At 39.6% G+C, this 24711-nt stretch overlaps 1 protein-coding gene across 5 annotated transcripts in view; it reads right to left on the bottom strand.

The window, feature by feature from the left end:
- Positions 1-24711, bottom strand: part of THSD7B (thrombospondin type 1 domain containing 7B) — a 309626-nt gene that overhangs the window by 57489 nt on the left and 227426 nt on the right. For all 5 annotated transcript variants that reach the window (XM_027695950.1, XM_027695952.1, XM_027695951.1 and 2 more), the window contains one exon: positions 21444-21622. In XM_027695950.1, coding sequence (XP_027551751.1) covers positions 21444-21622 — 179 coding nt within the window. The remainder of the gene's footprint in view (positions 1-21443; positions 21623-24711) is intronic.

Raw genomic sequence — 24711 nt, forward strand, 5'->3', positions numbered from 1 at the left:
AATAAGACTGTTGCCAAATTATCTCTTAGGCTTAATTTCCTTGAGCAGTATCATCCCACAGAGAGAAGTCTCGAGTATGACCTGACATATTACTGTTCTTCAAGAGACTAGTCCACCACTGGCAATTGCTCACCTGCATTAGCTGGCCCCCACGACACTGCCAGAACCTCCAGTGCACAGAGGTACAAATGTCACATTAAATACCCACCTGCCTTCTGAGGCAGCCCAAGGCTGCTCAGTAATGTAGGCAAAACTTGATCAGTTATTTTTCCCTAACCCTATAGGTAGAAAACCTGAATTTGGTTCCAGCAGCAGAGCTGGATCCAGTGGAGGGCACAGAGGACTGGCAGAGCCAGTGAGTTCAGGAGGCAAGGCTGAAAGGAGGGGAACAACTGTATTTTAGAGGCCACTGATTTTGGGCAGCTGGAGGAAGAAAGCATCCATTCTTCCATGCACCAGGGAATGCCAGTTCTGGCTCTCTGCAGGGCCTCTCCTGCCTGACCCTCATGCAACACTGTCTTCGTGCTCCACACCCAAGTGGCTGGTTTCTGCTCCCAAGGGCACAGGGAAAGCGCCTGTGGACTGATCCTGTTGAGAACAACCCCTCACTTATGTCTGCAGCTTGCTCATCAGCCTCATGTTCTCGCTTCTCTCCACACTCCATACCAATGAATAACCTGGCAAGAAAACACTTAATAAAGCATAATTAATCTAACCATTCTAATAAGAAAAGTTTCACTGAGAGGGCGCAACGCTATAAGGGACAGCATATGGCCACAACATGGGTCTCTGCCAGGTTGGGCCAAACTTCCTAAAGTTATGAGCTAAGTGCCAGTTGCAAAATTTCCCACCTGCTGGTGATGATGAACCTCTTCCCTCCCTCCTCATTCTAGTTGGAAACATTCCTTGTGGAGGTACTTCCATCTGCAAAGGCAGAAGCCATGGGAAAAAGCTCCAGCATGGGAATATTATCAGCAGGCCCAAACTACAATCCAAAATTGCCATCCCAGGCTGACCAGACAGACAAGAGCACATGCACTACTCACCATCTAGATGTAGTGCTCCTGCCAGAGCATGTCACAGGTGATTTGTGTTCGTAAGGTGTTAAAAGCCTCAGGTTCAAATAAGGAACAAAAAAACCTGGTCTCTAATGCAAAGACCTTACATCCTATTTTATATATATACTGCACCAAGGAATAACTCTATCGAGAACTGGAGTTAGCTGTCTCTTTGCTATGCCTTTCATAAGTTTGCTCCCTCCACTTATCCTCCTTTTTATGGGGCACAGGAGAGCTATTCCTCAGCTCGCCCGCTCTTCTTTCTCCCTCTCTTGTCCACAGCTAATTTTATCTCCCCCATGGCTTCAACTTTCATTTCCAACTAGCACTTACACTGTTATATCTGAAGCGTTCCTCTCCAGTCAACACATTATTTTAGCTCATCTCGCTCTCACTTCAGTTGTCCCCACTTCGCTCCATCAATGGCACCACTGAGGAGCACTCACATCTGAACTTCTGTTATACCTTTCTTTATGCCACCCTCCTGGAATACTTAACTGGAATTAATATGAAATAGCATTCCCTTTCCCAGCTCTCAGTACTTTCTCAGGATCTGCTCTGGCTGGAAGCCTCACCTCTCCCTCCCCAAACCAGCCAGACACAATATCTCGGTTGCACAACTCTTGGTAATACTGGCTGCTTTTTACTGTACTTGCTCTATCAAAAAATAACCTTGCAAAAACAGCATCACCATCCCATTATGTCTGCTGTTAACCTGCGTGACCAAACAATCTCTGCACTATGACCCCCTTCATTGATCCTTTCTCATTGTCCTGTGATTTATTTTTTTTTTTTTTTACATTTGGTTCAATACTGATAGGCTTTCCCACTTTTGGGAAAGAAATACGTCTTCTGTGTGCATACAGCAACTGTATCAGCGAAGACATTACCATAAAAGTGATAAGAAATAGTGCTAAGAGCTAGTTCTACTTTAATCCATTTATCCCACTGTGCCTTCCAGTAGTCAAAATGAAGATATGTCCAAGGGACCCAGCAAAGAATCAAATTTGCATACCACAATAAGACATGAAATAGTTACAACTTCAATTGCTTAAGGATAATTCAGCCTATTATCCCCTTCTGTGCTATGGTGAAGTGTCTGGGCTATTGGTAAGAGCTGAAGCACATTTTAAAAAAGTGGATTTTGTGTGACAAACAGAAGAATGCTTCTTTAATTTTGAAGAGTCACGAAGAATAAAAGGAATTGCAAATTAAAAAAGGAATGCAGTTGTCCAGGGAATTTGGATATTTGTACTGGGACCAAAACAATGCTACTTTTAATAAAGCTGCCATCATTGCATATCATATAAAAGGCCACTTTTCAGCCCAAAGCACCAGACAAACAATGAACCCAGTCTGGCAGTCATTACTTAGGCTTCACATTCATTAGCTTTTTATCTAAACCAGTCTGAGCTGATCAGATTTTCTCATGTGCTGTTTAGGTAAGGATCTGAATGCACTTTATCAGGGTATATCTGTTAGCTTTGCAAAATAGTTTAACGTCTCTCTAATACTCAATATAAAGAGCATCACAATACATAGGTTCTATCTTCTAAAGAAGAGAATATTCCTCTGAAAAATGGCTTAAAGGAGAAATAAGTCCTACACCTTTGAAGTGAGGAATAGAAGAAGTGTAACTCTTAGGTTGCACACTGACAGTTTAGAAAGCACCTTCATAATCACAGTCTCTCCTATTTCAAACTTCTTATTCGATCTGGAGCACTCACTTCAGGAATGTCACTGCTATTTAGCAGAGAAGCCCTGTCTGGGTGTAGCTAAAATTTAATATATGAGTGTCTTTACTGAAACCCATCACTCTACCAAATGACTGGGCTGTCTAATGACAATCTGAGGTAGAAGAGCAGAGGTGAAATGAATATGCAGACAGGACTACCATTCCAGCTGCAGATGATTTGTCATTTAAGTGTATTTTGGACAGACAGATAGGTCAGGCAGAACAGAGACACTTCCACTGACAGAGTCCATTTTGTACTACTCTGACACCCCATATTCCCAAATGAGTCCATCAAGCCTGACCTTTCAACACTCAACAGCTTGGAGGATAAGTGGGGAAAAAAATGAGAGTGGTATTTTCCAACAGGACAAAAGAGGTTCTTTTCCCAGATTTGCACTATTGACAAATGAAGACCTTTTTGAAACTGTTTGTGTGGGTCTTTGTCTTTATTATCTTTGAACTCATAGCTACCACCCCCAAAGGCAAATGTTTCCAGCAAACAAACAGGACAAACTAATGGCTGAAAGTTCTTCTTAAACATTTCTAGACTGTTATAAACATATATATTTATATTAGCTTGCTATAAACCGCATTTGGTAATTGCATCCAGCCCACTAACTTTGAAGTAAAGCTAATTTTTCCATATTACCTCTCAAATTTTTCTCATAATTAATTTTCTCAATGACCTGCTGGACAGTATCATACATTCCTACTTATTTTTCTTGTGATCAAATATTCACTGATAACATTTCATCTCTGCATTTCCCATGTGACACTTCCAGTCTTAAACTTCTATTTAATTTAAGGCTGAAGAGTGGCAAGGTTCAACTCTGGCTATAAGTGAATGCATGACCAAATCCTTGGAAAAGGGCAGCAACATACAGCCAGAGGAGGAAGGGATCTTCAGCTTCTTCAAAGCCACCCATGCAGTGAAACTAAACCAAACCGCTCTGCTGTTTTCTGCACATTTCAACAGGATTTAAGTCATCTCAGTACCTTACATGTGTATTTCCTTGCAACTGACCAAAGGAAGTTCTTCCTGAATTTATAACAATTTTTAAATGACTATTTAGGACAATCAAAACAAGTACACAGTGTATGCTCAACTCATTATTTCATTTTTTTCTGCGGTACCTTTTCTGTGTATATCCATGTACATCCTAATACACATACATCTTAAGTCAAAATTTATATTAAAATATTTCTTTAGTTTTTCTACTGAAATATCTAAACCCTTCACAGAAAATTATAATTCACACATCAGGAAACAAATACGAACGTTTGCACTACCTGCTGAGAAGCAGCACAGTGCAGATCTATAAGGCTTCAAATAAAGATGATAGTTAGCTACCTTAAGTTTCTTCTTACAGGCATATAAATCAGAACCTGATGTCACAGAGATTCACCAGAGTAAGAGGTAAACGAGACTCAGTGAATTAAATTATTGAAGAAGTTTATCAAAACCAGGCTGAAATTGTCTGGGGCCCAGAAAGTAACACTGGGATGGTTCCACTGTGATGGTGCTGGCGGGCAACACACCACAGACCTCCAGAGAGGGATTTTAATATAAAAACAGTATTATTAGACTGCTATTTTTTAGCAAGATTTCTCTTTTATTGCAGAACAAATGCAGCTAATAATAATATTAGAACCAGATATTCCCAAAAGCAGTCACTGGCAGGTTCATTCAGCCACTGAAACAAGGTGATGCTATTCCAGATTTGTTTTTCCTAAGAGGAATGAAAGAACTGGCTATAAAAATAAATTTGAAGTATGTGATTATATGAAAATTCTAAATTAAAGTAGAAACCCTTAGAAAAGGCAGGCTGGCATTTTCAGTCACAGCTCTTGGCTTCAAAACGGTGACTTGTGCACAGTGAGGGGACCAGCTGGGAAGCCACTAATCACGGGGGGCTGAAGGATCTGCCAGGGGAAGGAGACCAGAGGTTTTGAGCCAGAGAAGCCAATACTTACAGGGATCCACACCTCAAGGAAGAAATGAAACCTTGAAGGCAGCATGCCTGGCCCTCACTTGTCAAGGAGATCAGAACAAGCCCTGTGGGGATAACTGAGTGGACGTGGAGATGAAGGAAGCACCAAAGGGAATCCCACCTTAGAGTTTGGAAACGACAGAGGAGACAGCGAGGGGCAGCTGCCACAGCCCAGACAAGTGAGTTCCTTTAGAAGACACTAAAAGAAGTGACAAAAGATGACAAATGCTACATGAAGAAATAACCTGCAAAGAAGTGGAGCTAATACGCAGTGAAGCTGGAGCAGTGGAGTACAGATTAAAGGCAATAGGCAACTCTAAATTACATGAACACATGCTTCAATTCTCATTGATGTCAATGATAATAACCACATAGAAAGTATCACAGTTGAGATGAACACGTAGCTCAAGAAAGAAAATGTCCAAAAATGAGAAATTTCCATCCAGACTAGTGAAAGAGCTGGCAGACGAAATTTCACGTGGGGTAGTAAGTTTAATAAATCAAGCAAGACACGAACAATACCATGTAGTCAGAAATAATAAATGCCACATCTATATTTAATGAGGGAAAAAAATTACCAGAGCAACTAGAAGCCCTTTCTTCTATGCTTAGCAGCAAAGCCTTAAAACAATTTTAAGGTAAGAATAATCCAAGCCAGTGAAGCTAACAGAATCTGGGGGGAAACACCACACGGATTTAATACAGGTAAGGCACATGGATCTGACATCTTTCTCAGAGAAAAAAACCTCAATTTCCAGAGAAAGGAAATGAAATTGATCTTGGCAGTCTGATTTTGGGAAAGCTTTAACGTCATGTCACCTGGGAAGTTATTAGTTAAATTGAAGAAGATGGGGGATTAGTACAAAAATTTTAAATTGGCCTGACACTGCGAGAGGTAGGACAGCAACAGCAGCATGAAATGGGGAACGTCAGGCTGGAGGGAAGTTATTAGCATCACTGCTGAGGGACTGGTCTGACAGCCAATCTTGGTTAATATTTCACCAATTATACTGGCACACAAATAGGTACGGCCCTGTTCAAATTTTCCTGAACACAAGGAGCCAAATGACATCTTTATGAAAAGAGGAGTGGGATAGTGTGGAGCAAGATCCACATGGCCCTGGACTGAAGTATTGAAGAGAGGCTGCAGTTCAGTAGTAGAGAGCACGGATCATATATTCGGAGACTAAAAAAAGCCCCAAATCTTGGTTTTCTTGGGAAACCACAGGGGGGCATCACAAGATGAAACATTACGTGATGTGGCTGCTTAACAAACCAGAAGAAAATGGAATCCAGGAAGGTTTTAGCTTGGAATTTCCCTACAAGATGGAATGCAATTACTGGTGTTCTACAAAGCCCGGCTAAGACTGTCCCTTGTGTGGTGTGTACCAATCTGGACACTTAGCTTCCCAAATTCAAACATAAAGAAATACAGAAGAGAAACAACAGGGTAATTTAGAGAATGAAGCTCCTGTCTTGCAAGGAGAGGCTAAGAGGTTTAAATATGTCTGGAGATGGGAAGATGCAAGGGATGGCTATCTTACCATTAGAGAATAGAGATGTTTTCTTCCTATAAAGCCTGTGGGGCAAGAAAATACCAGAGAGCAGAGCTTTTAGTACTAATGGAAACTTCAGCGAAGATGAGACAGAAGAAAATACCCATCCACTCAACCTGGGAATGACAAGAATTTTCAACAGGAGAGGATGGGCCAGGCTTTTTACTGGAGTAATGCAGATTATCTGCCTAATGCCAAGGCAAAATTTAATAATGTTTTCAACTGGCCAATACAGCTGCCTGCAATTTCTGTGACTATAACAGAGAAATAAGTCCCATGTCCTGTGAAAATATCATGAGTGTTCCATGTGTGAACCTGGAATACAGCAGTGTGACACCTGCTGCACCTCCCCTTTCCCTCGGGTGATCGCACACTAATTTCCTTGCAAACCTTCAATTACAGGAGTGAACCAACAGACAATTATCCTAATGAAACTTCAAATTAAATGCAAATTAAATTCAAGACCACTGAAAAAGTGATCTTTGATTGGAAGTAGGTAATGAATTGGGCTTTGTCTTTAGCAGTTGTTAGCAGGGTTTAGGTAGTTCTGGGGTATTGAAGAAAAGATAAATTGGCTTAAGCAATGACTAATGTAAAGCTATTAAGATAAACACTCATTTTTTACACTTTGTTACAAAATACAATTAAAAATATAATCTAAAACCACACATCAAACCTATAAATTTGTTCTTAGCCTTTAGATGAAAAATGCTTCTTTTTTTTCCAATCAGTGTTGTTTGCAACACTGAGAGCCAACAGCTTCAGCTCCAAAACCCAAGCAAGGCTGGCATGGGAAGCCACAGAAGTGGCCCATTTTGGTTTCCATACAAACCATTAAGAGTTTTAATCAATTGAATTTAATGGAAATAGGAAATGGCCCATTATTTAACAGAAGAATTTTACTCCTACCAAATTAGGAAAGACAGGTTACTTTCCACGATTTAGCTATCCTTATATACATCAAACAGAACAATAAAAACAGCAACAGTTCTACATGGTAAAACTGATAAGCGAAGGTCTTCCCTAAACAGAGCCTATTTACACACTGAAAGTTACACAACATAACTAAAATGAACTGAAAATAAATATTTTTTTTTCCCACAAAACATAATGGAGGGACAGCACTGCAACAGAAGGAATTTAAACTGATGAAACATAAAGCACAGACCTCTGACAACACTTTACTGTGAATAGAATTACATTATCTCAGGTTATTCTGGTTCTGCTGTAATCCATTTTGGGGAAGTATACTCCTTTCCCTTAGGTGCTTGCAATACAATCCTGAGAGCATGTTACATTTGTGTGACATTGAGACATTTGTATTTTTCCCATTTGCAACACATTAAAAAAACAAATGTTCCTGATTTCACCATTTAAGTGATGCTCCAATAGTGTTGCAAATACTATTGGACATATTTCAGGGAAGCATGTGGAGACTGATTGTTCCTTCCATTATTAACTCCATTGATAAACATTAGCTCGAGCCAAAAAAATTATCTTTTTGTTTTTTGAATCAAACTTCATCTGTTTCCCAGTCTGCAAATTGGACCACAATCCAGCAAAAACATGCAAACTCATGGTATATGAAATGATTGACTATTCTACAGGGAGGCCACTTTGCAGGGTTTTACATCTAACTTGGACCAAAGGTCTCACCTTCACTGAAGAGGCAGAAAAAAGAGAAATATTATGTGAATTAATACTGCTTTATGACAAAAAGCCGAGCCAATTTCAGGTGTCTTAAAAGTTAATTGGAATTTCCCTGTATTTAAATAAATTATGAGAGCCGGGCCAGAGACATTTGGTTAGAACAACACAGTCGTTAGGAAAACACTAGGTGGAAGAGAGGACATAAAACTGGTGTTTGCATCTGCTGTCACACAGTATGCCAGGGATTTATGGGCACGTTCCAGAAGTGAGGAGCTGCCATAAAGTGCCTCCCTGCCGGGCAGCACAACCACCGGGCACGTGGAGCAGCTGGAGTGCACGTCCCATCACTCACCAACTACTGGTCGGTGGTTCAGGCACACACAATTTACTGTGGGTTACAGGAAGGGAGGCAGAGATGTAGAACCTGAATCCATTCCCAGACTTCTCACAGCTGAGTGTCAAGCACAGCCTTTTCGTACAGGATGCTTCAAGAAGAACTACTGCCTGATGCTGCCCTGCACAGCTGGACATGGAGATCATAGAATCATAGAATCAACCAGGTTGATCTCAGACCTCTGAGATCATCAAGTCCAATCCTTGATCCAACATTGCTGTGGTTACCAGACCATGGCACTAAATGCCACATTCAGTCTCATCTTAAAAACCTCCAGGGATGGAGAATCCACCACCTCCCTGGGCAGCCCATTCCAGTGCCTGATTACTCTCTCTGTAAAAATTTCTTCCTAATATCCAACCTAAATCTCCCCTGGTAGAGCTTAAGACCATGCCCTCTTCTCCTACTGCTGGTTGCCTGGGAGAAGAGACCAACCCCCACCTGGTTACAACCTCCTGTCAGGTAGAGATGAAATAACTCCCATAACACTCCTAGGAACTGAAAGAAAAGTGTCCCATCCTCAGTTTTAAACCAACACCTGTCAGGCACTGATTATTCTTCAGATGTGACTACAAATGAATTTTCATTCAGGGGTACAGAAATCAGGTGCATAGAAGCAGTGTTGTGAGGACTCCGCAGCTGCACAGGCGGTGTGACCCGTTAGAAAGGATTGTTTTATTTAATTAAAAAAAAAAAAAGTTATGACATACGGACTAAAAGAGACCTGCCTAAAATGAATATTTCACTCCAAAACAAGAAGATATTTTAGTCTTATCAGAGGGATTTCAGAAGTCCTCTGGGTTCCCTTCCCTCGCCAAGCTCTCAGGTACTGTGGTACCCTACATTATTACAACAGGGTGAAAAAAAGGAAACGAAGGTAAAAAAACATTTATGCTCCCTCTAGCTGAGATTAGTTTCTGAGGTTAGCATGCAGATATGACCCAAATACAAGCTGCACTTCGAATTTGCTGTGTGATAACTAACTATGCTGAAATGTTGCTGTTTGCATACAACTCCTGAGAGGGTTCTCATTATGCAAAAACGAAGACGTGAGAACGCTGACGAAAATCTGCGAGTCATTTATCAAACACTGACCTGGAATGAATATTAAGAAAAACCTCTTTTATATGCAAATATTTAATCCAGCTGAGTTTAATCATGACTTTCCTTTCTCAGGACCGATGAGTTGTGCATGTACTGTGCTCTGTAAGATACAATCTTACATATCTCACTCTCAAAGAATCCAGTTGTTTTGTCAATGGTTGCTCAGGGAACACACAGCATTGAAAATGAGCCTTTTTGTATTATTTTACTCACCTGTGAGACTATCCATAAAGCCTGCTCTGTCTGCCCACCTGCTGATCACTGGAGTAAAATCTGGTTTACACGGACCAAGTACTTTCATTCTCTCAACAAGACAAACTCAAAGTATAATTGATTTCTCCAATGGATTTTCTAATGAGTATCTACTGTTACTCTAGTTGCTAAAGTACTCACCAGTGTTTGTGTTCCAACAAAATACAAATCAGTTTATTTACCTCCCAGCTTCACAACGAGCTACAAACTGGGGAAAAGCAACATGAAAAAAAAAAACATCAATGCCCACAGAGTTAGAAATATTGGGCTCCAAACTGGCAGATAGACAAATATATGTTCCACGTGGCCACTTGAGGATACACAGAATTTAAATTAAAGCAGCAGACTGGCTTTATTTTAAGAAATTTTGAAAAATTTTGCACAATAATAAAGGGCCATATGTTGGACTTGGTGACTAAGCACTAAGCTTAGTGCACTAAGCATTGCCCACAAAACCAAAATCAAAACCAAGTGAGGTGCCTCAGGAATGTCCAACTGAAAGCAGGGACCAGGTTGAAAAGGTCTGCTAAGACTGAATGAAAGACCTGAACTCCATGTATGAAATAGAGCACTGTATAACACCATTAACAAACACATATTAATTCATCTCACCATGAAATACATTTATGATAAGACATTACAAAAGTGGCATATGACTAAGTCTTCAGCACTTTTCAAAGTCTTTCTTAGAAGAGGCCTCTAAACCCTACAGTTTTTTACCATTGCTCTTTTTACTCAGACTGTTCAGAACAAGAATGAAATATCTTTACGCCTGGTAGTTAAACAGAAAGTTCATGAACCTCATAATGGCCCTTAAATAAGCAAAAATTCTTACTTTTACTTAGTAAAGTAATAATTTAAAATTCAAAGTCATAATTTAAAACTAACTTATAAGAGCATAAAGGACACCTAAACTTAACAGATATTGGAATAAATTGTTGAATGTAGACTGACCAGCAAGGCCGATAGATATTATTTGGTTTAGCATTTCTAATGGCCAAAGTTCATAATAATTGTCCAATTCTCAAAATCCTACATAATAGACTGGAAAAAATCTTCCTGACTATCCAAAAGATATCTACAATTTTTGTCTAATGTGGCATAAGACATTTGCTGCATGATTCTATAGGAAACCATTTTAATGGTCTTTATTTATGATTTTTAAATATTATTTCAAAGAAAAGGGTTTAAAAAAATCAAGGAAAAAAATTTTTTTAAGAAACAATTAAGACTGTTCAATGACAGCACTGTAGTTACAAGTCAAGTTATGTAGGAAATCCAAAATTCAAAAGAAAGGTTGAGAGAAGTTGAGAGTTTTCAGTGGTTACACCTCACAAGGAGTAGAGGGGGGTTACTGGAAGGACCCCACTGATTTTCAACAGGACTTGCAGGTGGGACTCAGGGAAGGTTCTTCCCATCCATCCCACCAGAAATCACAAGAATCACAAATGAAATCACAGCCAAGCTGAACTAACCAACAGAGGGCAGCTGACTCACAGGTATAGGGAATCCCTATTCCTGATGAAACCCACAGCAAAACTCCTGTGCCATCAATGAAATCCAAAACTGATGTCAAAACTTTTTACCTGAAATCTATAATGCCAGGATTGGACAAAGTGTTGCTAGTGAAAATAGCAAGAGTTTTCAAATAATAAAGATATTTGAGAAAGGAGGAGATAAACCTACTGATGCTCAAATCAGTGAGTGCTCTGTCTCAAGCCAGCCACCTCTGCTATCACTACAAAAATTGATTTTTGCATAATGTATTCATTCTTCAATGTAGAGAAAAAAAAATCTGTTTTCATAATGCATGCTGATTATATGTTTAATTAAGGAAAAGACACAGCAGTAACCTACCAACTAAAAAAAATGATCACCCAATGACCAAACTAAAACAAAACACTAAAACTGGTTGTTTTATTGTTTTGACAACAGCATGTGGTTCAGCACTAGAGCCAAATTAATCCTCCATTAAAACCTAAATAACCATTTTAAGCCTGCTTTTTAAATTATTAAAGTGTGGCTAACATCTGTTCATTGTGAAACCACAACTGAGTCTCATCCTTTTTAAAATTAATCTGTAACTCTAAAAAAACATGTAGACTATATTTGCCATCAAACTATAATCAATGCTGGGTAAACTTTATTAAGTGCACTAATATTCAATTATCTTTGATTCTAAGTTTGAACTCCAAAGTCAATCTGGAACGTCTGAGACACCATGATGGGCCACATCTGTTAGTGAATCCAAGGGCTCACAAAATGCTCCCTTCATAAAAGGATGCAAGTTTCCTGGTTAAGTTACAATATGGGAAACAGCTGACTCAAAAATAATATAAATTATAGGCAGATTAAAAGCCCTCATAACTTTTAATTAAGCAATAAATCACACCAGACTGCACAGGACTGCTGATTTATGCACTCCGCAAGTGAGAAGCAGTAAATAGAATGAGATAGGACAGAATATACATCTTATTGGAGAAGAAGAATCTATCCTTTGGTGTTTCACTCATATATAAAAATCTGCTCACCTTTACTATTCCTATTGTTTGGATACAACCTGCAACACATTTATAACTCAAAGACGTGCCACAATCTATAGATAATGAGGAAGGATTAGCTGAATTTGTGCAACTCATATTTACAACTCTCTTTTCTTGGTGTCCCTGCTAAAACAAAGACTTCAGGAAGCAGGGAGAGCCCCAGACAGGTGTACAGGGGAGACATCTTTAATTTCTCCCTTCTCTCCCCGAAGACATCAGCACGTGACTGGAATGAATTTCGAGTTTGGGAAAACAGCCCTTGCAAACAACAGCCCTCCCTGACACGGGGGTTGTATTTGACAACCACTCAGAAAGCTGTAATTGGGCCTTGAAATCTGAAATCTCTAAGTGGTTTATATTCCAGCCAGCAATCTGGGAATGCTGATGGTCCTGATGCTGTCACTTAAGAAAGATGCAAAATTCATGTATTCAACTTGGGGTTCAAAAGCACACATTTAGCTGACGGCAAGCCCAGCTCTATCCTTCCAGTCATGAGGGGGGAGATCAAGAGGAATAGAGAAGGTCATTTGCACTTTTATTCTGCTGTCTTGGAGGAAGAAACCAATTAAACAACATAAAAAGAAAATAAAGCCCATTCCTGAATCTATCAATCAGCTACAGAGCACAAAACAAAGGGAACCCAACAAATGAAATGGTTATAATTTCTGAGAAATGGCCACAAGAAACGTCTGCACCAGAAAAAATATTAACACTTGTTAAGTATTAACCAAGGAGAACTGCTGTAGACAGAACAAAACAGCAATATTAAATACTTTAAAAAGAGGCAAGACCAGGGTTATTTTAAAGACCAGGGTCATTTTAATGACCATTATGCAAGTGGTGCCTGAGAGTTCCTGGGCTGCTCAGGAGCTCTGACAGATGAATTCACACAGCACATACATCTTCATGTCTGTTCTCCCTCTTTGAGCAGCAACTTCATTTCCAATTATTCTCTCTTATTCATAAAGGAGAGTCAGAAGAGTAGGAATTTTCTGCTCTGAATGCTCAGGGTATGTTCACAGCACGCAGGTGAGTCAGACCATGTTCAGCAAACTCCTATTCCTCTTAGGAATAAAGCCATCCACTGAAATGTGGTAACCTTTAAACTGGGGACACACAGAGTCTGCTACATATTTATAAGAAAATTCAGTCGTTCTGAAGACACTGCTGTCCACTGAGAAAATTAAAAAAGTGACCAAAATCTTCATTAGTAACCAAGCTAGAGTTGCATACCTAGCCAACAGAATGCAGAGGACCCCCATATAGAGACCTGTATGAGACAAATCCAGACTGCTATTTGACTGGCCAAAGGACATATGAGATACTCTGTCCTGAGGAGAGGAAACTCATGTCTTTACTGCAGTCTTCCCAACATCAGAGCTGGGAGCAGACTGCCATCACACCCTTTCTTAAAGAGCTTCCTAGAACATCCTCACACTGGTTTCTGATGGGAGCAGATGCTAAATCAGGCCAACACCAGCACCTAATTTACCAAATCGAGCCAACCCAACCTTTGTTCATGTTGGATGCTCTCCCAGCATGATTCTGATTCACACACCAGCTCCCTGGATTGGACAGATCTGGTCTGCCTTCTGCTTAAAGCCCTCCTGTGTCCAGCATCTTGGCAATATCTTGTTGCATTCACACTTCAAAAAGTTTTGAAGTCATTATGTGGCAGGTTCTTAGAATATTAAATTACTGTCATGAATTTCCTGACTTGACTTAGAATCTATTTCAGAAGAAATTTCCACATTCATGTCTTCCATCATAGCAAACAGTGTTTTGCAATCAACAAGATCATATTTTGGAAATTAATTTTGTACAGAAAGGAGTTATAAAAGAGAGTAAAGGAAAGGAAAATGTGTCAAAATGTTCATTTAACTTGCCAAAAGCAAGAGAAGGGATACTTCTGTGTAATTCACTCTTTCTGAAGACTTAGTCACATGTGATAAATGCATGCCAAATAACTGTTTTTCACATCTTCTACCATATGAAAAGGTGAAGACGTACCAACATTTTCTATTCAGAATATTCTTGGGTTTGTTCCAATTAGAACAGAAGCTAGGGCCCTATTTTAACTGTTATGCAGCATCTCCCCTTCCTTAATGATTGCAAATCTAAAACTGAGAACAAATTGCACTGCAAAACTTCGCAGAAAAGAAACAGAAAGCTTTTTAAAAGGAGGAAGAAGCGGAAAAAACACCCAAGATTAAATCTGCTGCCAAGGAATAGCAAAGGCATCAATCCTTCGTGTTCTCCTGCTCCTAAGACAAAGACAAGCAAGAGTAAGTTCAGTCTCGGTGTTAGACGCTGTCACGCTGATTTATGACACGCACTGTGTGCTGGTCCTCCAACGTGACATATTGTCCACGAGAGATTCAGCACAAAACAGACTTCTTGCCTTAAAAAAATATTGCCCAAAACCAATTGAACTGCAGTTCCTTAGGTGAAATGCTAATGCTTTCTCCACTGGGCCACCCGACCGTCTATGGCTGATTTTCCATTTAATTCCATCTTCTCTGCAGAGAAATCAACAGGACAAAGCACTTTGGGTATAATTCCTGTCTTTTGCTATATTTTGCAGTATGCTGTTGTATTAAACAATAAATATTCCTTTCAACAACAAATGTAGGAACTATATTTGAATCAGAAATAATTACGGGTACATTCTCAGTTCCAGAGATGCAAACATATCAATTTCTTTTACAGCAAAAATTCCTGCTCTGATACATATTTCATTAAGAACTTGGTAGTGCCTGTAGCAGGCAGAAAAAAATGTAGTTTAACCAATTAGCACAAGGCTGCTTATTTTTGTGGACTGAAAAGTAATTCCAGGAAGCAGACTGGCATCGTAACATGTTTAACTTCACAAAGTGCAAATGTTCTCTCACAATTTCAGAAAAACAGCATTACACCATATATCAAGTTTCTTTGTTACTGAACAGAAATTTAAAGAAGCTATCTAGAAAAAAAAAGCCAAATGAAAAATACTGTTGAAGTTGTTAAATGGCTCCATTTTTGCAAGGTTAAAGCTTTTCATGAGTGGCAATAGTGAAAATATGTTTATATGACTCTTAATTCAGCAGGAAACCTGCAGGAGAAATGAAAATCAAGTGTGGATAGTTATTGAAGCTGAATATAAATTTAATATACACCTGGAATTAGAGCAGACACTACAGGGTTATCATCCTGAAGGATAAAATGGGAAGTAGCTGTATTTCCCTTAGGAAGTGAAGTAACACTCACCCACATATTGGACTCCCAGACACTCTCCCAGATATTCTCTTCAGGCAGGTGAGATAGTGCTCAGGCTACACAGATCTGGCTGCTACTTTTGCTCACTTAACCAACTAAATTACTGTTTAGTATAAAAACTTTCAGTCACAGCAAGAAAAGTGTAAGGGAAACAGGAGGTTCTCGCTATTTTTTGACACTGAAAATTCTCCCACATTAGTGTAGCAGGCAAAAAAACTTGTCATTTTTATGATACTGTAAAACTGCACTAGAATCAGAGGAAAAATATGTTTTGTGCTGTAATTCCTTCCTTTAAGGCAGAGTGGGAGGAAATCAGACCTTCTGAAGGTAAAACTGAGATTAAAGATAGGATTTTTTTTTCCAGAAGTTGCACATGAAGCAAATGATTGTTGATAGAGCCAGAGGAAAATGTAAGTCGGATGTTTCCCTGCATGGCACAGGACGGGATCTTACACAGCCAATGGACTGATACAGCAGAACTGGGCTCAGAAATAAACTACTGGCAGCTGAAATCTATGAGAGAAAGAGTTTTTGAGTGCATCAAAAAAATTCAGTGACTTTTGCTGACAATTAGAAATCTGTATTATAAAAGAAGTGATTTAAGCAGGAGCTATTTATAGCTAGTACACTGATAATGATATTCTTGAAGACCAATTTCTAATACTGGAAGGTGAAGGTTCTACATGCAACTCACCAGCCAGGGACTGCATGTCATCTAATTCAGTGACAGCAATTAAAGGTGGTGGCTTCAAACTTAGTTTCTAAAACAAGAGCCTAAAAGTTTTGAAAGCATTTCATACAACACATGTATCTATGCATATGTATGGATAAAAGATATATTGATGCAAAGGAAGAGTATGACCGGGTACTACACCAAAACAAAACATGAAAATAAACTCTTCTGTAGTCAGATACAGGCAAAATTATGAAAACAAAAACTATTTTAATAATCCACAGACAGGTAAGAGACAAAGATAAATGGAAGAGGTTGCAAATATTTTGCAAGTAAGTAAGGACAAGAACACAAACTGAAGGAAAGCAGGTAAAATACAGTAGTGTTAAACGTTGTTTACTCAGAAACTTTACTGGATACAAAATTATTGCTTTGAGAACAGTTACCTACCTAAAAATGAGAACCTTGTTTAATTGCAGTGCCCTGGCATAAGCCATGCTATGCTGCTCTTCCTTCGTCAGAGTTTCCCTGACAGGGTCTAATGGCATTTTTGGATCACAGAAACTTACCTTGCCAAATGTGAGCCCAAAATTGCCCAAAGAAATGGCTACTCAATGTGAGCAAGACAAACTTTAGCCTGCATACTACTGTGTTGGTTTTCTTTGAGGATTTACTTGAGGAATTAGAGTGTGAAAAGCTCTGGAAACATCTTTAAAAAAGGCTTTTCCTGAACAGACCTTTCCTAACATGACCCGTTAGAAAAGGGGAAAGATCACACACACACACTCCCACCACACACCTCTCCACCTCCAGCCCAAGTCCAGTTCTGCCTCCAGGAGACAGTGAGTTCTACAGTCCACCCAACCTTGTACATTCCAATGGTGAGTTTTAAGAGCCAATAATTTTGTAAGATTTTCATTTTTGAAAAGAAATTTGTCACACTTTTTGCCAATCAAAATAAAATTTGTTTTTTCTGAAGTGCAAGTAGGGCTAAACCAATCACTTTCCATGAAAAGGTTCCAGAAATTCACACACCTTCACACCTGCTTCTGAGAGAACTGGTCTGTAAATGCACCACTCCCCGCTCCTTTTCCCTTTCCTTAAACTCCTGTATGCAATTGCAGGGGAAGTACTTGCAATTCTAATGTGCAAAGTGTCTGTATTTCTCATATTCTAGAGTGAACAGTGGAAAATGTCATTAAGAATAAAATATTCATTTTAATGAAAGCAGTAAGTTTACATTCTAAATACATTACATCTTTTTCCTGCTATGCCTGCCATAACAAATACTCCCAATCCTTTAAAAATGTTTGCTTAAATATATACAGCATATATAAAGGGGATAAGCTACTTGCTATGATATTTGTCCTTTAGCAGGACTGGGTAAGAGAGAGAGAGGGAGGAAGGAGAAGGAGGGAATATCTTGACAAGAATATGTATGAGAGCAATCAATAAAAAAATAATCCCTGGAATTCATGAGTCTTGAAAATAAGATGCATTTTCTTGTAGTAATCCTAAAAACCTATAAAAGAATATTCAAGCAATAAACCCCCCTTAACTCATATTTAACCTTTCATCATGTAGAACTACATATTAAATAGCTTAGCAACTGCATGCTGTGTAAGTGCATTCAAATAGGAGCAGAAATAGAAAAATGTAAATGCTACACCTCTTTTAACATGCATTGCACAGCCAAGAACATCTGCCAGCTGACCCCCTAATCCAATTGGCTGTTCAGAGGCAATCACATCCTCAGATAAGAGCTGCACAGCTCCTACATGCAAAGCCCATTTTCTTTAAGAGATGGAGCAAAATGTAGTTAGCCAGCTCTCCAACGATTTTCGAACAGAGGTACAAGGCGAAAGTAATTCCGCAAATTACACGGAGCTGCATTAAAATACTGTCATCTCTCCCGCCAAATATTGTAATTTATCCCTTAATTTCACAGGGCAACAGCACAGACAGAGTTTAGGGCTGAAGTGACTACATCAAATCGAGTGATTGTATCAGAATACCAAGCGCATCCAGCCCACACAAATGTTTGTCACTTCTGTCAGGAAATAACCTGGAATGAAATCTGGGGCTCAACCTAGTCCATTGACTATAATGAGAAGGAAAAATGAAGAAAAAGCTGAATTAATTCTCCTAAATCTGAGTTTACTTCTCACATCTACTGCAAAAAGTGGGCTGCTTGAGGGGCTCCACAGGCAGATGAAGACATTTAAAGAATGGCTTCAAGATACCCCACAAGAGTCAAAACCTCTGTGGAATTAAGAGCATAAACCCCATGGAACATTATGCAGTAATAGGACGTGTCATTATTTCTGCATAAAATCAAATTCCTGCCCAAAAGTTCCGTCCTAAATACACAAGCAAGCTGCACTACATTGACCAAACTGACTCCAGGAGGATAGTCTTTTATGGAACAGTTTATGTGACTCAAATAACTACTTATATTCATAAAATAAATTGTTTGATCATGCAAACTGCCCGTCTCTCCAAAGCAATAGCTTTGCTAAATATCTGTACTGGCAGAGCCCTGGACGTGGTAAGAAAGAATTGATAGAACAGTGTTTCAAGTAACATTCTCTGCAGTTAAATTTATGCCAAATATTTGAAAGTCATTGAAAAAACGACATACAGGGGTCTGTCAAAAAGCCTAGACAACACCCTGCACAAGGAGAAGGTGAAAAGATTATATGGCTTAATAAAAAAACCACACAAACTGACGGAGGGATTTAATTATAAGACACTGGAAAAATTGAGGGTTCTCCAAAGTAATTGATTAAGCAATAGCAAGACCCAACCTCAGAAGCAATAATAATAAAAAAAAAATACTACAAATACTGGAGGAAATAATAAGAAAATCATAAGCGAATTCTATTGGCACCTGGAGAAATTCATTATTGGTTCAAAGTTATCTCAAGTCTTATCAACTGCATAAAACACAATACAACACAGTATCTAGCGAAAAGTAAAACTCAGCACCATGGTGATTGAGCTTTCCCATGTCTGATATCGAACAAAAGCAAGTATTTACTGCAGGTACCTAATCCAGATTATATAAAATAATGAGGATGTCACATTTTTATACCTAATGAATCCATAGAGCTTTGCTCTAGGATTTAAACACTGCCCAGACCAGAGGAAAGAGCAGACAATCTGCCTGGTAGCGGATTAACGATATGTGTCCAGTTTAGCTGAACAGCAGTGCCATCAGCTAATTTCATTTACCATCTGGGCAGACAACTTGTACATGCTGCAGAGTGCCCAAGGACCTCAGTGTGTTACATCTGGGCTGGAAGTCTAATTCCAGTGGGTGCAGAGCAAAACTCCTGAACTGCACAAAGAATTGAGAAGTGTTGGGAGAGCCGATGAATGGAATGACAGACATAATGTGTGTGTGTGCATATCTAACTGTACATACATATATATGTATAAAAACACACTTTCCTTATTAGCACAAGTTCTTCTTACCATAAAAGCTCATATATATATGTATATGTAAAATATATATATATAGGATCAATCCTATAAATCCGAACTGGAAAGATATAATCCATTTGTGTGCTAAATGAGCTAGAAATAGCTTCTGTTCTACCCTAAAAAAACTCAAACTCACAGGCAAAGAAACAAAAACCCTCCAAAAAAACCCCAAAAACCAAACAAAAAAACCCCCAAACCTTAAAGACATGAAGTCACAAACCTAAGAAAACAGACCTTAGTGCAATTCTACTACAGTGTCACTCCTACAGTCTTTAACAGAAAGCCTCTAATGAATTCAGTGGGTTTTAGATCACGGCATGTGGTCCTGGTAAAGAGGCAAAAAGCACCAACCACGTTTATATTAATACCAGCCATGGCACTTTGCAAGCACTATGCACCGATAAACTGTACAAAGACATAACTTCCAAGTTTAAACAATTTCTTTCCTTTAATATCTTCTGAAAGGCTTTTGAAACTAGCAACTCTAATGTGTGTGGGAATAGGTAACACATGATAGCAATAAGTTTGCTTTTAATGGAAAAAGTCTGCTGTGTCTATGGCTAACAAACCCCAGTATCTTTTCATTACAAAGGAGCTTATTGTTACCATATGACTTACTGTGGGATTTCACTTTGCCTCTCTGGTGATCTGTCTGATCTATTAAGGAAAGCACTGAGCTATGGACAACATACACTTTATTGCAGTTTTATACTTTCGTAGTCCCTGCTGCTTCTGTCAGACTACTTCCGATGAATTTCAAATAGTAACAAGGAAAAAGAAAAAGAAAGGATTAAAAAAAAAAAAAAGGAGTATTTACCAAGTTTCTCACAGGGAAAAAAAATTAACTGTGAACAAAATGAGGCAAGTTCATAATGAGGAAGTGGTGCTGCATCCCAGGACATGACTCCTACAGCAAAGGTTGTGCAGAAAAACAACTGGATCCACCAGCTCTGGCACCTACCAACCACTACATAAATAAATCTCTGTGTGAATACCATTGAAGTACTTCTACATGACACATATTTTATACATATACATACTCATAACATATATATGAAGTTCCTTCAGCATGACTGTTTCTACCCTATTAATTAATTTTCATGGCTGAATCTGAAATATAGGACAGGCAAAACTAAACAGCACTTCATCAGTGTTAATTAGTATTGAGAATTAATCAGCAAATGTAGGAAATCACTATTCACTTTGCAGAAATGCATACAGCATTAAGTAGCATTTAAATAGATGCTGATCTTTCTTTAAGAGTAGCAATTTAAAGATTATCTTCCTCTGATAGGATACTTCAATATTGAATATACAGAGATTAATGTTCAAGGGAACTGGTGTTGTGTTGAAGGGAAACATTGCTAAAAATAGCAATATATATTTAACAAATGTTTCTACAGCAACCATAGTCTCAGAAAGAATTAAAAAGTTTTAAAATAGCCATGACATCTGAGCTCTCTGATGTCTACACACTGCCCAGGTGGGATTATTAATCCAGGGCTTCCTGTGCTCTGGGAGATAATAATTTTTTCATGTAAGAACTACGTTGTTTCAGGTCAAATTCTGAGCATCTCTCCTTCAATCCTTAAGACGTTCGAGGATTGCCTACAAAATGTGACACAAGGTGTGGTCCCAGAGATACCTCCTGCTTTTAATTTCTTCACCAGCACAGTACCTTTGGATCACAATTCAAAACACAGCAGGCCCAGAGGGATTTCTGCTGGCTGTTTCAACACCACTCACCTGATTCTTGAGGTCCAGCTTTGGGCAGGGACGGCCTCCACTGTACGGCTTCTCCTTGAGCCACTTGGATCGGACTTTCACCCCCGGTCCGCAGGAAGAGCTGCAAGGAGACCAACTGGACCAATCGCTTAGTTTGCAATCAAACGGGCAAGGGACCGTGCAAGGTTCTTCAATGTAACCTAAACCAAAAATTTGAGACAGGTTTTAATCACCACGACCGATGAACTCCGACCCTCTGATGGGATCTGTGCAATCAATACAAAATGAGAACTTCTGAAAGAGAAGACATTTGGCACACTGACAACGCCATCCCAGCACAAGGCTATGGCATTATTTTTAAAGAACAGCAGTGACTTAAATTAATTTCTACTTGGTTTAATCCAATAAAGGCAGCGATAAAACTCACTGATGTAAAGGACATACACTGGTGAAAGTAGCTGATGTAAAGCTGGTGGTCACCAATACATGGTGATTATCTTCCCTATGAGACTGTGGCCATATTAAATTCTGGAGAACCAAGTGCACAGCTCAGTTCCATACTCCTTCAGTATGACACTACTCATCTCCAGAGCTGGAACAGGCAGGAGTCAGACAGAGGCTCTCTTCCCAGCAGAGGGAACCAGAGGATGCTGGAGGCAACAGAGTTCTTCCCTTGGCAGCTCCCACAAGATGTGTGAGGGGCCTGCCTGCCAGTTGGAACAGTGTGGAATCTGTTCTTGGGAGAAGCAGATGAAACCTGCATCTCACATCTTACTAGTAATTCTCTTCGTACACCTTTCCAACTGCTTTGCTTATTATGGGTTTCATAAATAGCATTTTAAAGCTCTGCTTTCACCTTAACATGGTTTGACATAAAAGTCCTCAGAAGATCATCACCTCTTAAAATCACAATACCAGTGTGATTGCTGCAGTAGCAACACCTTCTGAATTAAAACCCACGAGGTTCCTCCATGAAGGCACAACCCCACAGCTGTTTTAGGAGCTGGAATATGGGAAGAGAGATTTTGCAGAGCCTAGCCTGGCTGTGGAGCTCTTGGTGTGCAGAAAGGCAGTGGAGGGTGGCCAAACCCTGAAGATCTCCAGGGAATTACTAGCACCAGTCTTGGGTTGGCAGTGTGGAATAATTCCCGCACCTTCCTGCTTACCATGCTGCATTCGTTCTCCTCCAGTTCCTATTATCTGCTTGTCATGTCTGTATGTATTATTTTAATTTAAACAAAAAAGAGATTTCATGTTAGACCATGAAAGGCAGTGGCTGCTCAGATTAGCCTTTACTAGAGGCAGCTTCATCCCTCTGACAGTTGTGGCAATGGTGGTCATGGAAATAACTGAATTTCATCCCTACCACATTTCTGATGTTTCTCATTTTTATGCCCTTCCTTTCTCTTTGGTTTTCATCACACAAACACTCCCTCTCTACTCCTTACCCACAGAATACCAAATTAGCTCATTTCATTACTCTTTTAGGAAGGGTTTCCCCACTCTATCCAGGTGACAGTCACTTCAGCATGGAGGGGAAAAAACACCCAAACAACAAAATCCAACCCAGCAGCAGCTGCTGCCCAAAACCCTCAGACAACAGCCCCTGACAACCATGAAACACCAGCGCTGAGGCACAGAGATTATTCTGGTTCAGAGCTGGATTTACTAGCCAAACTATGCCTGAACTGCTGCTCACTCCAACCAGGACTGTATCACAGCCAGAGCATCCACCCACAGCAACAACACGCTGCCTCACTGCCGCTCTTGACACTGAAGTCAGCACCCAGAAAGGTTCCAGGCTTATTTAGGCATCCATTCCCCGGAAAATATCTCCCTTTCAGAAGTACAAGAAATACTGATGTTGCTTTTGTAAACAGTGCCTTAAAAAACGCTGGTAGCAGCAGCAGTTCCCTCCTTCAGCTCGGTGATGCTCCATTTCTCCTCTCATGATGCTCCGTGATGGTGCTGTTCCCTCTTTCTTTACGGCGGCTGCCCCGCAGCCTGACAGCTGCAATCACTTCCCCCGTAACTCATGCTGTAACTCTTCCCTAGAGCTGCAGACCCGCTCCCATACAGTGTGCTCTGGTTTTCTTTGCTACCTCTGATCTCTGTGTGCTGCGGTGCCTTTTCATTTGCAGCTCCAAAGCCACTGGAATTGGGCATCTTAATTATTTCCGACTGAATCTGCTGCAGTGGTGTTCACATGTTTGAGACATTTCAACTTTGCATGCTTTGTGTGCTCACTTCAGTGAGATGACACCCATGCACAGACGTACACAAATATTTCCAAAATAGACTCGCTTTTTTCCCCCAAAATAAAACTCCCAAATATCCCACTAATATTCTATTCCATCTGCTTTGGTTGCCACTCAAAGTCATTCATAATACATTATGATAAGTAAAAGAAATTTTCTCATGATAGATTTATGAGAAGCATTTCTTAGGCAGTTCTCCAAAGAGTTCTGTTCCACCACCGTATGAAATATCATTTTTCCTTGGGCTGTGTGACAGCCTGGGTAATTAACTCTCAATAGAAACAAAGAAAGTGCCTTGTTTCAAAGTAGGATTAGTCAGAGGGGTTATCAACTTATCAGAGAAGGCAAAAATGGGCTATGTCTTTTGGCAGTTCAAGATCTAACTCTATAATAAAAAAAAATTTAAGACAAAAAAGAAAGGAATACAAAAAAAAATAAGGAAGATTAAGGAAAAGTTATAATAAACCATCTTTCTTAGATGTTTTTTACAACAGGGGTGGTAAAACACTGGCACAGCTGTGGATGCCCCATTCCTGGAAACATTCAAGGCCAGGTTGGATGGACCTGGGAGCAACTTAGTCTAGCTCACTGCAGGAGGCTGGACATGATGATCTTTAAAAGGTCCCTCCCAACACAAACTATTCTATGACATTATAGAAATTAAAGAAACCTATTGTATTCCATCCCCAGGAAGTGCTGTGAGTTATCCCTCAGTGAACCACAGAATTTCTGAAGACATCCTGTTTCTCAGGGACCAGCTCATTCCTTTCCGAGTTTTCCTCACCCATATTTTTAAACTACATTAAGTATAAACAAACAATGGCCAGCTAATAGAGCATTAAATTTCCATACTGCCCAGAGGAAGCCAATTCCCCATACTGAACAAAGCTACAGAATAAAAACGGGATCATAACTTTCCTCCAGGCTCTTCTCACAGACTGTCATTACTCTTCTATCAATCACGTGAGGTTAATTCTAGGCTGAGATACTCATAGAGCAGAGATTTCATTCAACCAAAACTTTCCTCTCTG

The sequence above is a fragment of the Neopelma chrysocephalum genome, unplaced genomic scaffold (genome assembly GCF_003984885.1).
Source record: "Neopelma chrysocephalum unplaced genomic scaffold, ASM398488v2 Primary Assembly neopelma1_103b, whole genome shotgun sequence".
Lineage (NCBI taxonomy): Eukaryota > Metazoa > Chordata > Aves > Passeriformes > Pipridae > Neopelma > Neopelma chrysocephalum.